This window comes from Xiphophorus couchianus, chromosome 9, assembly GCF_001444195.1.
Source record: "Xiphophorus couchianus chromosome 9, X_couchianus-1.0, whole genome shotgun sequence".
Taxonomy (NCBI): Eukaryota; Metazoa; Chordata; class Actinopteri; order Cyprinodontiformes; family Poeciliidae; genus Xiphophorus; species Xiphophorus couchianus.
The window spans coordinates 11318582-11339638 of NC_040236.1; the positions used below are offsets into that span (position 1 = coordinate 11318582).

The window sequence follows — 21057 nt, forward strand, 5'->3', positions numbered from 1 at the left end:
GTGGAATAAAAAAAAAAATGACATGGTTTTACATTTCTATAAAGAATCATTTAAAATGTTAGCACTTTGCAAAAACTAAAAAAAACTCTCACTTCAGTTGCAGATTATTTCACATTTAGACTGATTTTTATTTATGTATTAATTTTTTGCTAAAGTTAATTTTAGCTAGCTATCTTTAGCTTGGACAAAGAACATCCAGTCATAAATTTGACTCATGGAAAGTTCTTAAAAAAACAATGTGGTTTTTGTCTAGAACGTTGCATAATTCCACCATCTTGTAACAAGAGCAGCTTCTAGTTCGTTTAGTCTCCTACATGGTTTGTAGAAAACTCAATTTCTTATGGTTTTCTTTCAACAAGGGGGTCTTCTGGACCTCATGACTAAAGTTGTTTTATTGACAAACATTTGCAATTGAGCCTCATCCCAAATTACTATTCCCATCCCATAGTAATTTTGGCCCAGACTGTCAATTTAGCTCGGCCACAATGCCTTGCTAGGTTTGTGGTTCTGTCATAATCTGCCCCGTTTAGAGTGACGGACAGTAACAGAGGGAAATGTTCAAAGCCTGGGACACGTTTTAAAAACATAACTTTTTCCTTGACCTGTCAGGTTAGCTTCTTGGTATTTATGATGATGTTTGTTCACCAATGTCCTCTAACAGACCTCTGAGGCCTTCACAGAACAGTTGTATTTATATTAACATTAAATCACAAGTCAACTCCATTTAATATTAGTTTATATCTGAAGATTAGTTGTGCTACTTTGTGTCAGTTTATCAAAAATCCTAATTAAGTTTATCACATGATAAATAAATATGAGAAAAGGTCAGAGTTAGTGCAAAGGTTATATAAAACCACCATTTTCCAGTCAGTTCCTCTTTTTATAAAATCACAAAGTGTATTCAGAGGATTATTATGCAACTTAGTTATTATACAGCTTCTGCACTGCAGTAGTGCCTAATATGTGCAGGATTCTTCTCAGATTCCAGGAAAAATCATGTTCACATTGCAGGGATGGACTAGTAACTGAGACAATATTTTCTACAAACTAGACAGTTAAAGCAAGTCTTCCACATTAAGTTTCCTAAAATTCTCTTTTTCCTTATCCTAAAAACCATCAAAACAGAAAAATCGAACAGCAGCTTTAATTTCTGTACTTGCCTGATCAAGAATGTAAAAGAGGCTGTCAAACACAGCCTGCTGTGTATAAACAGCTACACTATAGTCATCCTCATCCACCCCAGTGTATCCTTTCAGGAAAAGGTTTTTCAGGGCCATGGTGGTTTCCTCCTTATAGGCAACCACCAGCTGGTTGTTGAGGCCAAACAGGATGAGCTAGAAAGAAAGAAATGGAAAGTGGACACTTAACAAAAGCCAAACAAACAGCATTATTCAGGAGGGTAATTTTCTTTTTTTATCCCCAAAGGTGTCTAGTTTTTTCATGGTATCAATTCAATAAGGTGTGGGAAATATTCCTCTGAAAGGTTAAGCCATTTTGAGAGAACAGACTGAATCAGAGAGTTGTAGCAGCCGGATTTTGAGCTGAATATTGATTATGTCTGTAGCAGTGGCTCAGGAGGTAGGGGTGCGATCCAGTAACCCGAGTGGGTTGGGTCCCATCAAATCTGGTGACTCTGGAGGCTATTTGAGGACAGGACAGCTACGATTATATACAAGAAACCAATTTGAGTTGATTTGAGATTCATTGTGCACCATTCTGCAGGAAGTCATGAGAAGATGGCTAGACAGTGGTCATTAAGGGACGGACACGGTCAGCGTAAACCCACAAACCCACAAACTCACAATAGACTGCGGCATTTAAACAATGCTAAAGATCTGCAGAAATGGGGTCAATAATGTGTCCCCTCACCACTAAACCATCACCAGCAGCATAAACTATTGATACAGGCAGGATGAATACACATTTTCAGATCATTTTTTACTAAATTCTGACTTTGTCAAAGTAAATGGACTTAGCAGAGCAGGAAATAATTGTGCATTCTGTTTTTGTCCTTTTTTGGCTCTGTTTCCTGTTATTAGCTGGCAGAGGAGGCTCTTCTGATGCAGCCAATCAGGTTAGAGGGTTGGCACTTCGAGATGGCACACCACATTCAAGCTGCTCTGAAAGCAATATCTACATTAGATCTAAAGTCATTTTGAATTCCCTCTCACCATTTCAATGTGCTGTTTGAACTGCAGCCAGTTGCATCCATTTCATCTAGTTCCCTTAAACGCTGTAAGTTGCTGTCATTTGATTGGCTGTTTTGCTGGAGTTTCAGGGGTGTGAGGGCTGTGAAACTTAGGTTTAGTTTGTTTACAGAAATCTCTCAGGTACTTGGCATTTTTCCCCGAATAGGTGTGGAACAGATCCAGCATTATCATCCTATTTTGAGGCTGTTCTTTATACATACTTGTGTAGTGATCATGACGATCTTCAGGATCTGGACTCCCATTTTCCAGGGTATGTGTCGACGGGTCCTGTACTTCTCACAGGGGCTCATGAAGTAGTATCTCAGGTCGTCTCTCAGCTTCTCCTCCTTGATAAGCTCCTGAGTCATGTCAGAGCTGCAATGAAAACAGAAACATCAGGCAGGAGCAGATGGACCTTACTTGTGTGTAAACAAAGTGGTGCTGCAGAGGACAATAGTCTCTACCTTTTAGCCTATTTCCTTTGCAGAAAGCAACATAAAGCTCTCCGGAAGAAAATGCAGAAGTGGCACTGTGAGAGAGCAGTTATTTCCTATGTAACAGATGTTTAGTGAGGAGGTAAAAAACAACTTCACACAGAGTACAGTGCCTGCTTTCAGGGTTTTTCCAAGGTTCAAGTCCAAAGTAAATCAGTCAGTGAGGGGGCTACTTTCAATATTTTCTCAGTAGTTTGTCAACCGCAGGCACAGCACCAATCTCTCCGTACTGCACGTTTCTGTGAAGGTTTTTCTAGCGAGTTTTAGAGGGAGGGGGGGGGGGGGGGGGGGGGGGGGGAATGGTGAGGTGAGACTTAAACTTCAGCTTAGTTTCTGTTTTAGTCACTTTGAGAGTGAGATCGAGCAGGCGTTTGAGCGACAGACACAAAGTAACATAAAATACTTTTAACTCCTAAATGGGATTTTTACTCATAATTAAAAATAATAATAATAAATAATATTAATGGTAATAATAATCTTACCTAAAAGAGTTGCTCCTGTCAAGATACCGAACCAGTAACTCCATTGATGGTGAGCCCCGTGAGAAGCACCATTTACTCGAGTGGGGTTGTGACAGCGATTACAGACACTTCTCGCGTAAAAAAACTCCCTGCAGTTGAGCTTTCTGTTTGGTGTCCAGTCAGCCAATCAGCAACCGAGTTCAGGAGGCGCTCAGGTGCGCAATTTGTGGTCAGAGTCAACTATGGAGCGCTACAATAGCCAAATTAACAGGAAGGCGTTAAAATATTCTCATTTGAAATTAGAATATTTAAAAAATTATTTTTAAATCATTTAAATGACTACAATAATTTAAATGCTAATAATAACCCGATCATTTTTCTACACTTATTGATATTTGATCATATGCCACAAAATCTGTATTATTTTGAACACACACAGCAGTAGTTGTGATCTTTAATAGAGATTTTTTTTCACAGTGATGACAAATGTATAATTTCACCATATTGTATCCAAAAAGTATGTTGCAATAAATCAGTAAATAAATCTACTTTGCAGTATTTTCAATCGATCAATTTTTTCGTACATTTCAAAGTTCAACAACAAGGCAGTAGAAAATGTTTTACATCATAAAAACACAAAAATACAAAGTCACTGAAAACACCATACACTATCAAACGTTACATTTTGATGAGTGCCATCATCAAAATCATCAATACATATTATGTATGTTGGTCAATGTTCCATTTATTATGATTCAAATGCCACTCTGATGGGGTGGGGGGGGGAGTGGGGGGGTGAGCCTTGATTTAAGGGAACGGTGTTTCACTAGTTTTGCAGTTTTCTGGAAATTTGTTCCAGATTTGAGTTGCATAGAAGCTGACTGCTGCTTCTCCAGAGCGGACCAGAACCAGAAGACCTGAGTGGTTTTCAAAGTTTCTCCAAAAACTGAAGATCTTGCAAAGGTTTTGAGGTTAGCATTTCACTTTACAATTACTTTGAATATTGCCATTTTTTGTGTTTTTCATTAAAACAATTTACGTGATAATGACCAACCACAGAGTTCTTTTGTCAGGTTGTTGCTTGTTTTAATAGGAGTTACCAGCATCCCTGTGACCCCGCAAGGATCAGTGGGTATAGATAATGGATGGATATACTTTAATAGCTAATAATTGGATGAAGCGGTTATGTGTCTTTATTTTATTCTTTTAGCTGCTGAGGGTTAGAGTTGGGTATTTTTGAGGTAGAAAATGTTGCTTCTTCATTTTAATGAGCCTCTCCTCACTAAATGGACATGCAATATGCATTTGTGACATCCACATGTTAGTCAATGTATAGCATGTGTTGATTTTGTTGGCAGAAGTGCTGCTCTGCTGGAAGCACTCGGTTTATACAGTAACAGACTGTTTGACAAGAAGAAATAGAGAATAAAAAAAAAAAAACTAAGATAACCTTGCTCTTGAATCTTGTTAAATAACTTAAATTCTGGGGAAACAAAACAGAATACTTGCACTTTAAAAAAATAGTCACATACCTACACCTGCAGCTCAATTTCTTATCTTTATCCCCACCAAACGTATACCTCTAGTCACTTTATTTTCACTCTAAATAGAAAAACGGAAAGTAAAACAAATCTTTTGCTGTGTTTTTTTTTTATTCCAGAGGCATTACATGTAATCTCTCTGGTTTCTATTTTATTTTGAAAAGCTAACATTTTATGTAATGTGGTCTAAAAATAGAATACAAACAACAGTATTTCAACATTTTTTTATCATAAACAGGCAGTGTAACACCAACTGTGCAAAAATACAAACAGTAAAAAGAAAACCTTGAATCCCTTCAAATATGACAGAACTTGAGGTGTTTTAACATTTTCAATGACAGGCACACACAGATGACTGGATGCATATCTGGGTCTGTAATAACTTTATGAGTTGGTTGTCAAGTGCCTGGCAACATTTTCTAATTACATATTTGTTTAAATGTCTCACAGTATAAGTCTACATAAAAACCAAGCCCATTTTACAAAGAAAGAAACTATGTTTGTCCAAACCTTATAATCTTTTTAAGCAGAAGTAGAGACAGGCAGATTTTTTAAGAACAAATAAAGCAAGAGCCAATTTACGCAACAGCTGCCACAGCAGTCAATATGAGCTGAAAATCCATATCCTTCAAGAATATCGAGTGCACTTTTTAATCCTAATTTTAACTTGTTAAATGGGATGTATAAGGTGGCCTCTGTTTTTGCTTTTTATGTTGCATGTCTTACAACATATCCGTACAAAAGGACATCTGTATCTTTGACACTAACTCACAAAGTCTGTAAAAAATATTTTTAAAAAGTGAATTGCTTTATAGGTTTTAAGAATCTAAGTAAAAAATATTGCACTCATTCATATTGTCTGCACTCTTTTTATATTTTGTAAAGAGTTTAATTTCTAGAGAAAAAAATATTAAAACGGACATCATAAAATAACATGAGTAAATATTTCAAGTTGTATGTGTTTAATGCAAACAAGAAGCTGAAATTATCATACTAAACCAAGTATCTGGTTATTGCACATTCATGTTTCATGAATCTATCTTTTAGTATTGCTCCACCACCATGATTATAGGAAATAGATAAAATATTTAAACACAGTGTAAAAAAAAAAGTCTGAACTAAATCAGTTTAAGAGAGAATCAATGGGAACAAAGTCCTCCTGATACAATCAGCTCTTCCTTAATGCAGCTACAGTGCTGCAGACCAGACAACAAACTGCTCAGTATTGGTTCAGCTTAATTTGAATCCAATTGTTCTCATTTAATGTATTTTGAAGTGAACAGCCATCACTGATAGTAAATACTGATGTTATTTAGCTTTGAGCTGTAAGTACAGGTAATCCATTGGAGCTGATCATATCTTCTGAGCAGAAACATTTTCAGTGTGAATCTGAGAGATGCTGACGCCTTTTCTCCTGCATGGACAGATTTACAGAAATGAGTCCCATTTTTCCACATGCTGTGACATCACAGTGTTAAAATGTGCTTTCATAATTTTAGAGTGATTTATCTGAATGATTATTATAACTAACTCACCTGTACGCCAAAGGTGCAGGTGCTGCACTGTCTCCACAAGGCTCATCATGAGAACCTTTCTTCTCTGCTTTTACCTTTTTATTCTTTACCTGTGAATAATCTAATTCGGGTTGACTGCCTTTTGCTTGGTCTGTTGGAGTCACAGTACTCCACCTGACCTCCTCCCACATCTCCTGCTGGTCTTCAAAGCTGGAATTAATAGAGATATTATTCCTCTCATCAGTGCTTCCCTGGCACCCCTCAGGGTCAGGAACCCCCTCAGTTTGTGGACGGTCAGCACTTCTTAGAATGCTGTTGGGTTGGCTTTGATAAATGACAATCTGCTCTATCCTGACATTGTCATTTTGGAGTTGGTTAGTTACTTGTGTACTCTGGTTTCTATCCAACCAGGGTAGAAAACGTCTGACTTGCTGAGGGAAAACTGCTGGCAATCCTACCATCAGAGCTCCCTGTCAGTCCAAGACATAAAGGTGGAAAACAAAGTCAGATGTTAATAAAAGTGAAGAGACATACTGTCTATGAATTTATTAGCATGTGAGTGTCATGATGACATATCTTTACCAAACTTAATATAGTGATAATGATGAGGACTGGTATCCAAAGGATAAATGGTAGATCTTTGACGAGTGCTTGAAAGAAACCACCCATCCCTTCTCCTAAGGCCCTCAGTGGCTCTATGATGAAGGTGGTCAATGTGTACACAATTGCCTAAGAAAGGAAAAAGAAGGATGTCATTTTATATTCAGTATTTACAGCACTGTACCTCTTTTTTATTCCAAAAATGTTTTGCCCGTGTCAGGGGGTACTTGACTAAAAATATATTTTTAAGGGGGTACATCACTGAAAAAAGTTTGAGAACCACTGCTTTAGAATAAAAATCTAAGCAAAATGTATGTTGCGCATATAAAAAAATGTTAAGAGCAGTCAAAATTACTGCAGAGTATAGGAAAACATAAAAGGGGGGCAAAACATTCACCATAAAGTCAACATAGCAACACTGAATACTGACAAAGGACTTCATGCAATGAGAGAAGCAATTTTGTTTTCCTCATGCAGCACCTCCTTGTGGTCACTGTTGGTTACAATATCATCTTTAAAATGTTACGTCCTAAATTCAACAGTAAACAACAAATGTTGGATGTTTAGAGGCTTTATGAATAATTAGCGATAAACATTTTATGTGCTTTTATGGATGCCTGAATGATAAATGGATTTAAGGCCCATGCTAACCTTACCTTGGCACAAAAAGACACTTGATAAATGTTGTCTTTGCTGGCAAAAACATCAAATGTTGCTTTGAACATCAACAGAAGACAATTTCAGACCAAGCAACTCCCAAATCCAACATGGGATTAGCCTTGCAATATACAGCAGCAGAGTGGTTTACCTTGATTGGCGGTACCTCGAGAAAGGGGTCAATTAGGAGGATCTTTAGGTATTCCTCACAAGGGTCACTTTGAAAAGTCAAAGTGGATCTGAACCATTCTGAAAATAAAAAATACACTCACAAATATGGATTACAGTTACAGATAAAAGCTTTACATATTCTCTGTGCCATTTTCTACATTTTCCGTACTATTACAAATGCCTCAAAAGGGAAAAAAAACTTATACAAAACTGAAAGAGTGGAAATTAAATCATGAAATATAAACATAGGCAAAAAATACTTAGTCATTGTGCATTCCATTCTTAGCATCTATAGCTTCAAAAAATAAGCAATTTAATATCTTCTTTAATAGCTTGTAAAATTTCTGAATATGAACATTTTGTTTGAGAGCTTCTACACTATTTATAGCAGCTAATATAGTTATTTGATACTTGAAGTTCTTCTGACCTACCACCGCTTGCAAGCTAGTTCAGTATTGATTCTTTTTGCAGTAAAGAAATGCACTGTATGCATTTAGTCACCTCAATGTGTCAAAATATATTAATCAAGCTTGGGTTACGGGTTTGGGTCTTGGTTTGGATCTCCACAGTGCCATGAGCCTTTTTCTACTTTCTCTAACTCAAGGATGTTCCAGTCCAGTTCTCAAGAGCTACAGCACTATCCTGCAACATTCAGATGTGCTCCTTGTCCAACACATCTGAATCAAATGAAATTGACAAAGTTGAGGGTTGTGGCTCTTGAAGACTGGACTTGGACACCCCAAATTGCGTTTTCTGTTATTTTCTTCCTCTGAGAGTTTAACTACTGTTACTTCTCCTGCGCTACTACTGCATGCGCAATCCATCAACTCACTAATTTCATGAGAAGTTGTCTCCGGCAGAAGAGATTATGTGAAGTTTAATGATGCTCAAACTTCACAGAGAAATGCCTCTGAACTCTTCAGGTCTGAATTTTGCTACTTGTAGTTTAGGTTGTCACAATGTCTTAACCTGTGCTAAATGTTCATAAGCATAAGCTAACCAGCTGTTTACCTCAAAGTACTTTTATTTCATGTTTAATTTGAGGGATTGTTACAACCATCCATATAACCCGCTTATCCTTACCAGGGTACCCATAGAGAACCCATGCATGTGCAGGAAGAACATGCTAACTCCAAAAAAGATCCAGACTGGGATTCAAATCAATGATTTTTGCTGCAGGGCAATGAGGTGATTGTTCTTTAAGTTTATTTGTGGTGTTTCCAAAATGCTCCTTTCAGATGTTGCTAAATCTTATGAAAAGCCAGCTTAACATTTAGGTTATGTTTCCCTTACAAATTTTTATTTAATTTTGTCTTCAACTGTAAGATGATGTTAATGTTTAGTAGGTTTATATGTTTCATATGAACTTCTAGATGTTTAACAACTCTGGTTGCTGAGACAGCTGATCTTTCTTCTATACAATTTTGTCAAAATATTTTTTTAAATATAATTTTTTCTACAGCTGGGTCTCTTGTTCAAAGTTTGCTTTTGTTCAAGAAACACATTTTGATAATGGAGGAAGGTCAATGAGTCTATAGGATAGTCCAGTTCCCATCTTGTGTGTTTTAGGTGTTAAACAAAACCGTATTTAATCTTCACAAGTAATAAAGTGAGAGTAATGGAGTCTCATTCTTTAAAGGTTGAATGCTTCCCGGTAAATCAGGATTTATTACCTTTATATTTTTCCCTGACTTGACCAAGGAACTAATTTGATTTTAAAAATCTGTTTTTTCTCAGGTCTTTCTTGCTTACCTCGAATACTACCAAACCAGCTAAGATTCTGTAGTTTCATGCACTCTTTATGGAGTATTTCCACTTTCATTAGTTTGCTCTGGTGTTTTGCATAGGCTCCCTGATCAAACAAAAAAACAAAAAGAGAAATGTGAATTGTTATACATTAAATGAGAACAAAACTAAAGAAAAAAATAACTTTTCACCTTGTACAGATAGAGCCAGTTCCAGGGAATGCTGGCAAAGAAGGAGATGGCAAATGTTGTAATGAAACACTTCAACCAGGAAACTCTTAGCTGTGGCTTAATTAAGGCAATAAGTACAAAAAATATCGAAAAGAACCCAATCTGCAACAGAGAAAAATAAAACTAGTTAAACAAGATTGAAAACTCCTCAATCCTGGAGAAGTTTTCAAGACTGAGTAAACTCAAGCTTGAGTTTTCTCAGTCTTGAAACAACATCTATTATTTGAATTTCAGGTTCAAATTGCAATACTTTGTCACATAGAAATAGGTTGGATTTCATACCATTTTTCCTTTATTAAATAAATCATCTGAAAATTGCATATAGGTTTTTCTACACCTGCCTCTTTGTCTGAAACTATCATTTGACTGATCTGAAACATTTGTGTTTCAACAAGGCAAAAAACAGATTAACTCTGTAAGAAGCCAAATACTTTTACACATTCATCTACAGCTCTGGAGGACAAAAATACTGAATCTTGTTTAATCATTTGTAATTATGTGCTAAAGTAAAAGTGACATTTTCCCCAATTTGTAATAAAATTAAATTTTCAGCATTAATTCTTCACCATAATACTAATGCTTAAACTTAAGAATATATTTGATGGAATAACCTTGATTTTCACCCACAACTTTTCAATCTTTGCATTCTTTCTATCACAGTTTCAAGCTGCTGATTGCACTGGTGATACCCAGTAACTCATTAAGAAGAATCTGGACTGTTTTGTGGATCTGGACCCAAATGTAGACAAGAGAATCATCAAATTTGCAACTGTCAAAATAAGATGTACAGAAGAACTAAAGAATCTATTAAAAAAAAAATAGTAAGTATGCTGGTATGGAAGACAGCAGCCTAAGGACAATGTAAGGATCTGACAAGGTGGTAAATAAACTGGCTAACTTTGAACTGCTGAGGAAATGATTGATACTCCTGACAATACTGAGAGGTTTAGGTATGAATCCCAAATGTGTAAATTTAAAAGAGCAATTTGAAAAGCAACCACCTGCAGTAGGTTTCGATGCTGAAGTAGAATATTCATCAAACAGCAATAAAACTAAAAGATGTCAGCTCTCTGTCTGATTTGTATGACCAGACTGAAGACTGCAGGTGTCCTTCAGACCTTCTTAATACAACTGCTTAGATGGTCATGGCACATCCGGGACAAAAGAACCTTCTACAACCTGTTTCTAAGGAGACGGTGGAAATAAGATATGACCTGAAGAAGCAAAAAGAAAGTCCAGACTCTGATCTCCTTTTCTTACATTTCTCTGTAATCCTCCTCTATGTGCTAATGTTGGTGTTTTAACCCTCACTTCTGGGAGTTTTTGTTTAATAAGGCCTTCAATCTACAACTCAGGTCTCTGATGACTGGGTAATTATTTAAGAGCATGTGTTGCTAAAGATGCCCTGCGACAAACTGGCGACCTGTCCAGGGTGTACCCCGCCTCCCGCCTGGAACGTAGCTGGGGATGGGCACCAGCAACCCTCCCGACCCCATTAGGGACAAGGGTGAACAGAAAATGGATGGATGGATGGATGGGTGTTGCTAAAGAAAGTGATTTATTTTAACTCCCTCCTGGAGTCACATCGCAGATCTGTCTATGTCAATAGGGGGACTGTCTACATCAATAACTATTGAGTGAAGATAGACAGTCTGGAAGCTCTGGATAAGCTCTTTTCTCTTGAAGAATCAGACACACACAGGAGGGGGCGTGTGGGGTTTTCATATAAAATTTACTGTTTTAGATACAGTATATTAGATGTTATAATGTTATTCCCTCATTAAAAACATACCCATGGTGTTCCTTTGATTCTTTCATACATGTTTGATAAATATTTGAATCTCCTGTGGCAGCAGCTAAACATTTGCTCTCACAAAAGCCTATTTACACGCAGCTCCTCCAGACTAGCAGCAGCAGTGATTAGAAAACACCTGACGGAATTGCACACCTTCTGAGCTCATGGTACGAGCTACTTCTCAGTGCAACGCTGCTAAGAATGGTTGTAAACTGCATAATGGAGGAGCATTGTTGTGATGATTGCTGAAGGCGGAGTGTCAGAAAGAACAGGAACTTCTTAAAGGGACAGAGGTCCAATTTCAAGGCGTCAATTTGTGAAGTCGAATTTCTTTTGTTTGATAATTCAGAATTTTCTAACAATTGAAGGTAACATTGATACTGATGAAACTGAGCCTAGAAAATACATACTACAACTTCCTAAAGGTTTTTTCTCACTCTTTTCATTTTTAAGACATTAGAGAATCTAAGCCAAAGAGTAGGTTTTTAGTAATAAAGAAAATCTCACCAACCCCAGTAAGCTTGTTTGGGATGAATATCCAGCTAGTGTATGGAATATATCTGGAATATATCCTACATACACTAGTGACAATCATTTACAATCCAATATTAAAATGCCTAAAGATCAGCTGAAACAAGGATTCTTAGTTTAAATCCAGTCAGAACAATACTATTTATAAAATATAGTTTAGCAGACAGTATTAAGTTGGGTTAAAAATGTATAATCTTACTGTTAACATTGGGACAATATCTACTCCAAACGTGTATTCAAAACTGGTGAAAAAATTGTGAGGTTTAAGTTCCACCAGTATGCCACTGAGAGCATCACCAAAGCCTCAGGTCTGCAGTTGTCTTCATCATTCATAAACAATTCAATTTCCCTTATAGTTGATCTTGACAGCTTGATTTTGGCATTGTAGTATAAGTTGTTGAAGTCTGTGGGCTGAGAGAGAGATTGGGAAAAGTGCATTAAAGTGAAAATGACCTGTTCTCCTGTTTTGTTCCACAGGTATTTATGAAACAAAAAACCCACTGGGGGTATAAAATTTGAAAAAGGCAACACTCCAAAAACACAAAATCTTACCAAGTATTTCCAGTCTAGTTTCTAGTCCGCTTTTCAGCAGTACCTTGCTGAAAAATAAACTTTACAGCAAGATATAGGAGCTTGTTTTGAGTTAGTAATTCCTTTATATTGATTAAAATACATATTGTATGTAAAATACATATTGTATGTATTTTACAATGGCAGATTATTTCACTTGTATCAAGATATTTTTCCCATACTATAAGTGAAATAATCTGCTAATGGAAAATATACTTTTTCACAAATATTAAGGAGTCATTGACTTAAAACGAGCTCATATTTCTTGCTGAAACGTTAATTACAAGTTAGTTTTGTCTCATTTCAAGTGAGTTAATATATTTGCAATAGAAACTAGACTATAAATACTTGGTAAGATTTTGTGTTTTTGCAAAGTGCAATTTGACCCCAGAACATTGCAACACAAAAAAATACAACATAATAGAATGCATAAAATCCTGACTTACCTCACCAGCCCGGTATATTTCCCTCAGGAACCTGCCAAGGAACCTCTTCAACACTAAATCATACCTCAGTTTTGGTTTTGCCACAATCTTCATGAGATAAAAACAAAGAATTTAGAAAACAGAACTTTCTCTGTCCATCTTAACCACTGTTGTTCTGGGGCCCCCAAAGCTCAATCTTAGGCCTTATTTTGTTTATTTTATATTTATTGCCTCTTGGTCAAATTTTTTGCATTTAATTTGACTGCTTTGCAGACAAAGTCCAGATTTATATCCCCCTAAAAATGCTAAACGGTCAAATCTGAATCTGCAGGATTTAAGAGATTGTTTAGCTAAATCATGTATGGACCTAAATTTTCTTCACCTCAATCACAACAAAACTCAAGTCTTATTATTTGATCAAAACATTTTTACTCAAAATCAGGATTAGCACCATTTTGTCTTTGATAGATGTTTGCTTTCATAGCTATTTAGAATTAGTAAAAAAAAAATCTTACATCAGTTGTTAAATCAAGTTTTTACCACTAGCAAAGGTGAAGCAGGAGTCTAGCTGACTAGACTCCTGCTTTATGTTTTGAAGGAATTATCCCTACCATTATTACATTGCAATTGGATTATTGTAATTCTTTACATAAAGGCGTGAATAAATCCTTAATACAGTGTCTTCACATGATCCAGAATGCAGCAGCTCGGCTTCCTCCTCCCCCTTTGATGCCCCAAGTGCCTTTTTTTGAGTTTAAGTTCATTTTGGTATCTGAACCGATAAAGTCTGTTGATTTCTCTGAAGCACCAAATGAGTCACACAGATATTTAACAATCATGAATATCAGGACACACAGATTTATAAAATTCAACAGTTTTAGTATATTAAAAAAATCTACTAACCTCAAAGAGACTCCACATTCTTTCCTGTCAAATAGAACAAAATCATCTGATTTTAGTCAGACTTCTTTACATCTGGTATATGTCAGGTGTGTCTTTTCTGAAAGCAGCTCCACTTACTGGCAAACAATATTGAGAGGGAAGATTTCTGTCAATAAAAGGAGCCTTCATTCTACGTGAAGATATGCATGCAGAATACATATCCCACAAAGAATGATTTAGCTGAGTTGCTGACACCTGACATCTGTACCACTCGTAAAAGGAGGATAATGCAAGTTGTCATTTAATTTATCTCTCCTGTTAAAAAGGTACAGATTTTAGGATTGCAGAGAGGAAATTAAATATATATATATATTAGTATTCCAATCCCAGTTCTTCGGATTGTTTGGAACCATACTGGGCATCAAGTCAAAAGTAGTCAGAAGGAGTTCATATTTATTCATGGACATTGATTAGAAATGCATGAATAAACTGTTTAGAAACATTAGAATCTATTATCTCTCTAGGTCAGCTATCATTAATGTGTTTGTTCAGATCTAATTAGTTCCTAATGAGTTATAGATGTTTTTTTCAGAGACCCAAATTACTCTAAACAAATTTCATATTTGAGCATAAAACATATCAGGATACATGTTTTTTTTTTAAATACAACAGTTTAGGTTTAAACATAAAACATCTACTAACCTCAGAAGGTTTCCACACACAATCCTGCAGATTGGAACAAAGTGAAAAGATGATCTGAGTCAAGGTGCTTTATATCAGGTCTGGTTTCTCAAACAGCAGCTACGCCTGGAGGCAAACAAAATTGGGAGGGAACATACCTGGCGGGTGGGGGGGGGGGTAGAAACCTTGAATCTATTAAATCTATTAAATCTATTAAAGACACATCACCTGAATGAGCTAACAGAGCCACTCACGCTAACCTATTAAGTATGCTCTCAAAATAGGATAATGAAAGTTTGCCAAGTAATTAATTTATCTCATATGCTGAGGAAGGTACAGATTTTAAGATTGCAAAGGAGATATTAACAATGCTTTGTAGCATCATGAGCACAGAGTCAACACACAGTGTTAAGCTAATAACCCCAAAGCAAGAAGGGTTAACATGCACACTTAGATTCTGGCATAGATTAGAATACAAGAATGAATAGCTTGGAAGGTGTGTCAGAGTATGAATTTAGGCATCTTGAAGTTGACTGACAGAAACCTGTTGTTCAGTTTGATTAACCATAACAGCAGGGCAAACAAAATTGCCCTGTTAAGGGAGTATCCTCACTTCCAGATGTTTGCTTTGAGTATCCAAATATAGAAAGTCATATTCTGTGACTGCACTTTAAGATGTCTGAAATAATTTCTTATTACAACTGAGCATTACTGGCAAAATAAGAAACATCCAGACTCACAATGATGCCCCAAAACAAGGCCATATACTGTATATGCCACTTTTATGCTAAAACCAATGGAGTCTAAATCCATTTCTAGCTCCCTACTTTTAGATGCATCTCCTCTCCAACTCATCTGAATCAGAACATGTTAATAAGGAAATTCAGGTTGTTAAAGAAGGTGTGATGGGGCAGAGATACATCAAAATGTTGCTGGACAGTGACCCTTGAAGACTGGACATGGGCACCCGTAAGCTAGACTATAGTGATTGTAATCTTTTCCCGCTCTGCTGAAATCTTTGTGCTCTACATAACGATCAGATATTTTCATATCTATTTTAAAAAACAAGGTAATGTCAATCATTTGTGATGGACTACTGTAAGTAGTCTTCAACAATGGCTCAGTGAAACTCTTATCTACAGTACACATCAACCTTTGATGCGAGTCTTACTTTGACTGCATGCTCCCAAAACTGAGACATTAACCTTAAAGATGAAAAACACAGTTCAGATCTGTACAGTCCGGCACAACCCCCCCCCCTCCCATTTGCACCAGCTCCACTGCACTCCAGATTGTTTCTACGGTGCTTTTTGCAAGTCCTAAGGACTGTTAAAAGAACCACACAGAGGCGTGAACAAAAGTGACCATTTTCTGGTGTCAAAGAGGAAAATGTCTTTTCACACATAAAATAGCAAATTGAGCCATGGTTTTTATTTCCCTGACACAAATAGGGTTCAGAAAGAGAAAGGAAACAAAACTTAGAACCTTTCTCAGGAAATTGAAACCTAAAGCATTTGTAGAAATGAAAGGATGAAAACCAAATACTGTTTTGCTAATGACGCATACCAGCAGGTTGAATGTCAGTTACATAAACCTGTATTTCTTGCTTGTTAAGAGCCTGCATTTCTAAAATTGGACCTATGGTCCAACTACTTGTTTTTACTCCTGCGTAGAACATGCTGATGAATTCCTCTCTTTAACACGGGATTAGTGACTGTCACAGTATGAAAGTGTAACTTGAAGATTAAATTATAGCTGGTATGAGGACATGAAACTCCCTTTAAAAGGTCTCTAGCTTATTAAAAATATAGCCATGTGTTTTGATAAACTGAACATTAGGATTATTTTCAGCAATAAATATTAGGTGTAGATTACATAGATGTATATATATTTCTTCATCTTTTTAAATATCTTAAAGTTTCACTTTAAATTCAACCATATGTGTGGAAAACCAACCTCAAGGGGGCCAATATATTTGCCAAAGGTTACGCCCAGAGTGGGGTAAACAATGTGAAATTCTGATCAACTATAAAAGTGAATAATTATTTACATCTGTTTGTTTTAATACAGCCAAAATTTCAGATTCAATAACTTTTTTTATATTGCTCCCAATAATTACACCTGTTCAATTATAAATAATCGTTAAATGTTAATTTAATAATATAAATATATAATAATATAAACGTTAAAAATAAATAAATACAGACTGTAGAAAATTATTTAATGTTTGTAAACTGTTGAGTTTCTTTCATCCATTTTCCACCACTTAGGTCTTTAAGAATTTCAGTTTTTTATGTGCTGATTTTTTTTAATAAAACTCACCTTTCATTTCCCTCCACCTAGTTTTTCTTAATCAAATTCTAATGTAAACATTTATTCTTTCTTCAAAATATTCAGCTTCATACTTTTAATCAGTAAAAGCAGCTTGGTACAATATCACCATTTGAGCCTTCAAATACAATACACATCCAAAAATATTAATTTTATTTGCATAAAGACATGGTTCATCAATTAAAAAAACATTTATTTGGAAGTTCAGTTAAAAATTTAAGTCTGATATTAGCCTTAATTAAACTTTAGTAGCCTCATTCTTATCCACATGTAAAACCGTGATCAACAGCGCAGCTTTGAAATTCCCGTCATCCTGATGGTGTTGAAGAAAGGCTTCTGTGTAACTCAGTGCTTTACTCTTTTAACCTTAAAAGACAAAGTAAAACCATACAAAGAAACAAGAAGTCATGCAACAAATGTGAGCACAAAGCAGAAAATGAACTACACGGCTGAATAAATATCTACAGTTCAACATTTAAAAGCCATTTGCTCTAAGACCAAATAGCACCAGTCACTGACGGGTAAAAAACTTGCTGTTTTGATCAACAGTATTCATTCTGCTGCTGGATTCGTCTCCTGAACAGGAACTCCAACCGTCTCTATTCCTGTCAGTGATATCGAGTGGTTCTGTTCTTCTCCTGAGGCTCCTGGGTCCTGCAGGGACAAGATTGACATTTAAGTTTTGCACGCAGCTTGTATATGCATTGGCCTAATGGAGACGCTTTTTCTGCTGCAAATAGATGCCACTACTTGTCTTTGGATTCTGGTATTCTAGAATTGGAAAACACATCGCTAACTCCATCATCCCCCAATGTTGCGATACCTCAAGGGTGTGTGATCAGTCCACCGCCATTTATGGTGTTGCCATGTTAACTTTCATTTTAATGAAATTTAATGACATAGTCATTAAATTTGCTTGTGATATTATAGTAGTTTAAATTAATCTATCATTCCCATAAAACAACCAAAGGGAGAAAGTCAAAAAGCTAGAGAGCTGGTGCAGACAACAACAGACTCTCCCATGATTCATTCAAAATGTTGAAATTAGCTCTGATTGATGTAGCCACATCACAAAAGTTGCACCATTTTGTTCGCACCGAGGCATGATATAACGTCAGGCCTTATAACGTCAAACTATTTCGCACACAGCTCCGTGTGATGTGTTGTGTGATTGGTCAAAGATTTGTGACCATGTTTAATGCAGAAATGCGCTTGGACAGCAATGCTAATATTTGCTTCAAGTAGTCCACTTCCACTATCTGTTTTGATTCTTTTGAGGAGCATTTATCTGACACAGCAAGGAATTATGTTTACATGTGCAATTTTTCAATAACTACAAAGACTGTCATGTGGGTAAAACTCCTGGATGGAAACTGCAATGCTGTTGTCAAAGGATGCGGCTGTCTGAAAAAACAATGTGGCACTTTCTTTGTGACTAGCTTGTGAAAGCAAAACGGCAGATGCAGAGAGGAAAAGGGGGAACTCTGAGCATGACGTATACTGAAGATGGAGGGGTGTCACTTAGGTGGTTTGTGCTGTTGCATGAAAGTTATGTGGAAATACAAATTTCATGCAACCATTTGACTGTGTCGACTGCTCAGCTTTTGGGAGAAATATAGGAGTGCTTATGATGCTCAGTGAGGATAAAATACGCAAGATAATATCGGACTACTGGAGCTAACGATCGGCTTACCAGCAGCACACTTTCAGTAGGAAGAGTGAATAAGCCTCTAAAAGTTTACATCTCTGATGACCTCGTGTGGTGGAACAACAGCACTGCAATACTGAACAAACCAAGAGGCCTTTTGAGGAAACTAAAAACAAGCATCACTATGAACCAGCATCCTCCCTCCAGATGAAATATGCCAGACAAGAAGCACATGTACAGGATAATGAAGGAGCTTTCAGCGAACACCTGGTAGCTGAATTGATATCCAAGGTTTCCCCCCGAAAACCTGCTAAGCCTGGTGGTTGGTTGCTAGGGCAGTTATTCATCGAGCGTCTGGTCGGGGTTTTTTTTAGTTAAAAATGTTTTTCAAGTTGACAGGAAATTTTAAAATATCACTTGGTAATCATGTGTTATTGAAAGACGGGAAGATTACCTGAACACCAACTATAAAGTTGTAAAAAATACAAACATTTAAAAAAAAAAACTTGAATAAATAAACAATGCTTAGCCTGGTGGGGGCACAAGTAAAGCCTGGTGGCCCACCAGACTTATAATACATGGGGGAAACCCTAGATATCAGATCACATATCCAGCAATTGCTGTGTTGACATACACACAAAAAAGCCATGTATTTGTAATTTAGAGTCCTTTAAAAATAGTTTGATTGATGGTTGATCATAAATTTATTTAGCAGCACCAAGTATTTTCTACCAAATATTAATATTGCTGTTATCGCTGGTAACCTTTATTTGTCAATATTGTTTTTATTAGTAAATATATTTCAGTATTTCAACACATTGAAAAAATGACCACACCACTGACATTAAATCTCTTCTTCAGTGAAACGTATAACAATCCTGCACTGCATCACTATTGCATGAAATAAACACAATATGACCAACTCCCCTCCCAAAACACTATACAAACGTCAATAATATAGAAATAAATATTGGTCACTAATATCAAACTTTTATTACGTATCGGACCGATACTGATATGTTAAAAATGACCAACACCAGCTGATCTTAATCCTAATGTGGATATGCATTTAAAAATAAATCTAAATATTGATGTCTAAGCACATTCACAAACATGTCATAACATTTAGCAAGCAGAAACAATGATTTTAAAGAAACAAAAAAAACTTCCAAAAACCCAGATCTTTACCAGTTTATGTTGCAGGTTATTATTCAGCCTCCTGTTTGTGCCAGCATGGCACTGCAGCGGTGAAACAAAATCCACACGTGAAAGGACACTTAAAAACTATGATAACCTTCTAATCTGAACTAGTTTGATGCAAATTAAAAACAACTCACCTGGACATCAGTCTGTATGTCTGCTGGTTGGGGTGGCTCTATTGTAACGTCTCTTCTGAGTTCTTCTTTAGAACCGTTCTGCTTTGTTTGTATCTGTTTCTTCTTTGCTTGTGATGAATTTGAATCAGTTTGTTGATTTTTTGGTTGGTCTTTTTTAGCAGCAGCATTTTCTTTTTCTACCTCCTCCCGGGTCTCCTGCTGGTCTTCAGACCCCGCGTTAGCATTAGTGTTCTCCACTTCAAGGCTTTCCTCATGCTGCTCACCATCTAGTTCATCCTCGCTGAACCAAGGGTCTGCAGCTTTTAGAGTCTCCACACCGATTGGTGCTCTTTCCTCCTTGACCCTGTTGGGTCGTCTGCGGTGAATGTTGTTCCTGTCCGACCTCGCGTCATTACCTTGCTGCCGTGGGATGGGCTGTTGAGCAATTGCAAGTGGAGGTGCATGAGCAGGTGCGTCTCCACCAGCCAGGTAGTCAAGGTTCTCAATCCTGGGAGGAGGCCGCTGGTTATGCTCCAGCCCTGCAGGAGGTGGATCCCTTCGAGGGCGGCGAAAAGGCGCCATGATGCCATGCTGAAAGGCTGCGTGCACACTTCCATACATGACCACCTGGACGGGAGTCAAACATACCCGTCAAGAGATCCATTGCCTTTACTGTTCACCTTATCTTATTACTAAGTGTGATGATGTGTACTTACCAAAATAGAAATCACAATAGTTAAGAGGACTGGGATCTGCAGGGTAACTGGGAGATCTTTGAGGAGTTCCCTGAGGAACTCACTGATTCCCTGCCCAAAATGCTTCAGCGGCTCTGTGATGAAGGTTGTGATGGTGACTGAAATAGCCTAAAAAATAAAGTATTTAAGGATTAAACATTATAATAACGCAAGTTACATAGCATGTGAAAGTTGATGTTTAACAAGTAAAACAACAACAGAAAAAACATTTTAAGATGAAAATAACTTTCAATTAGTAGCTGGATAAAAGTGTTCAAAGTCAGACATCTGTCTGCAATTAACTCAAAGCAGGAATACGAAAACACGATTTAGCTAAGAATATATTTAACATTCACCAACATTATTGCATGTTTTTGTTTTCTACTATTATTGAACACTATTTTTTCCTTGTCTGGTATTAAGCTTTTTAGGTGATTTCAAACATTTAAGTGAGACAAAAAAAGAAATCTGTCAGGGAAGGAATACGTTTCAACAACACATGTAAAGACCTGCTGCACAGGTTCTACGTTTCGTGTCATGA

The 21057-nt window shown here is 36.7% G+C and overlaps 3 protein-coding genes and 1 long non-coding RNA gene across 8 annotated transcripts in view; 1 reads left to right on the forward strand and 3 right to left on the reverse strand.

Moving 5' to 3' along the window:
• The window catches only part of mcoln2 (mucolipin TRP cation channel 2), a 22325-nt gene extending 19002 nt beyond the window's left edge, over positions 1-3323 (reverse strand). For 2 of the 3 annotated variants that reach the window (XM_028027471.1, XM_028027470.1), the window contains exons 1-3: positions 3166-3323; positions 2411-2564; positions 1161-1334 (exon numbers count right to left, since the gene is read on the reverse strand). In XM_028027471.1, coding sequence (XP_027883272.1) covers positions 1161-1334; positions 2411-2564; positions 3166-3209 — 372 coding nt within the window. In that variant the 5' untranslated portion in view covers positions 3210-3323. Of the gene's footprint in view, positions 1-1160; positions 1335-2410; positions 2565-2653; positions 2719-3165 lie in introns of all 3 variants that reach the window. The other variant, XM_028027472.1, reaches the window with a different exon arrangement.
• Positions 2725-21057, forward strand: part of LOC114150783 (uncharacterized) — a 23733-nt gene continuing 5400 nt past the window's right edge. The window contains exon 1 of the long non-coding RNA XR_003596833.1: positions 2725-3149. This is a non-coding gene — a long non-coding RNA (uncharacterized LOC114150783). The remainder of the gene's footprint in view (positions 3150-21057) is intronic.
• Positions 4895-14651, reverse strand: LOC114150782 (chloride channel CLIC-like protein 1). Of its 2 annotated transcripts, none has more exons than XM_028027475.1 (10): positions 14509-14651; positions 13828-13851; positions 12946-13032; positions 12129-12340; positions 9565-9705; positions 9380-9479; positions 7608-7705; positions 6782-6928; positions 6221-6669; positions 4895-6099 (listed from the first exon to the last, which is right to left on the reverse strand). In XM_028027475.1, the coding sequence occupies exons 4-10, from the start codon at positions 12135-12137 to the stop codon at positions 6039-6041; spliced, it is 1005 nt and encodes a 334-aa protein (XP_027883276.1). In that variant the 5' UTR covers positions 12138-12340; positions 12946-13032; positions 13828-13851; positions 14509-14651; the 3' UTR covers positions 4895-6038. The 2 variants fall into 2 exon arrangements, with proteins under 2 accessions (XP_027883276.1, XP_027883277.1); XM_028027476.1 differs by having other exon boundaries at positions 9565-9595; positions 14509-14649.
• Positions 16837-21057, reverse strand: part of LOC114150778 (chloride channel CLIC-like protein 1) — a 6913-nt gene continuing 2692 nt past the window's right edge. The window contains exons 8-11 of one of the 2 annotated variants that reach the window (XM_028027468.1): positions 20499-20645; positions 19804-20409; positions 19655-19705; positions 16837-17472 (exon numbers count right to left, since the gene is read on the reverse strand). In XM_028027468.1, the coding sequence (XP_027883269.1) occupies positions 17371-17472; positions 19655-19705; positions 19804-20409; positions 20499-20645 (906 nt within the window). In that variant the 3' untranslated portion in view covers positions 16837-17370. The remainder of the gene's footprint in view (positions 17473-19654; positions 19706-19803; positions 20410-20498; positions 20646-21057) is intronic. The other variant, XM_028027469.1, reaches the window with a different exon arrangement.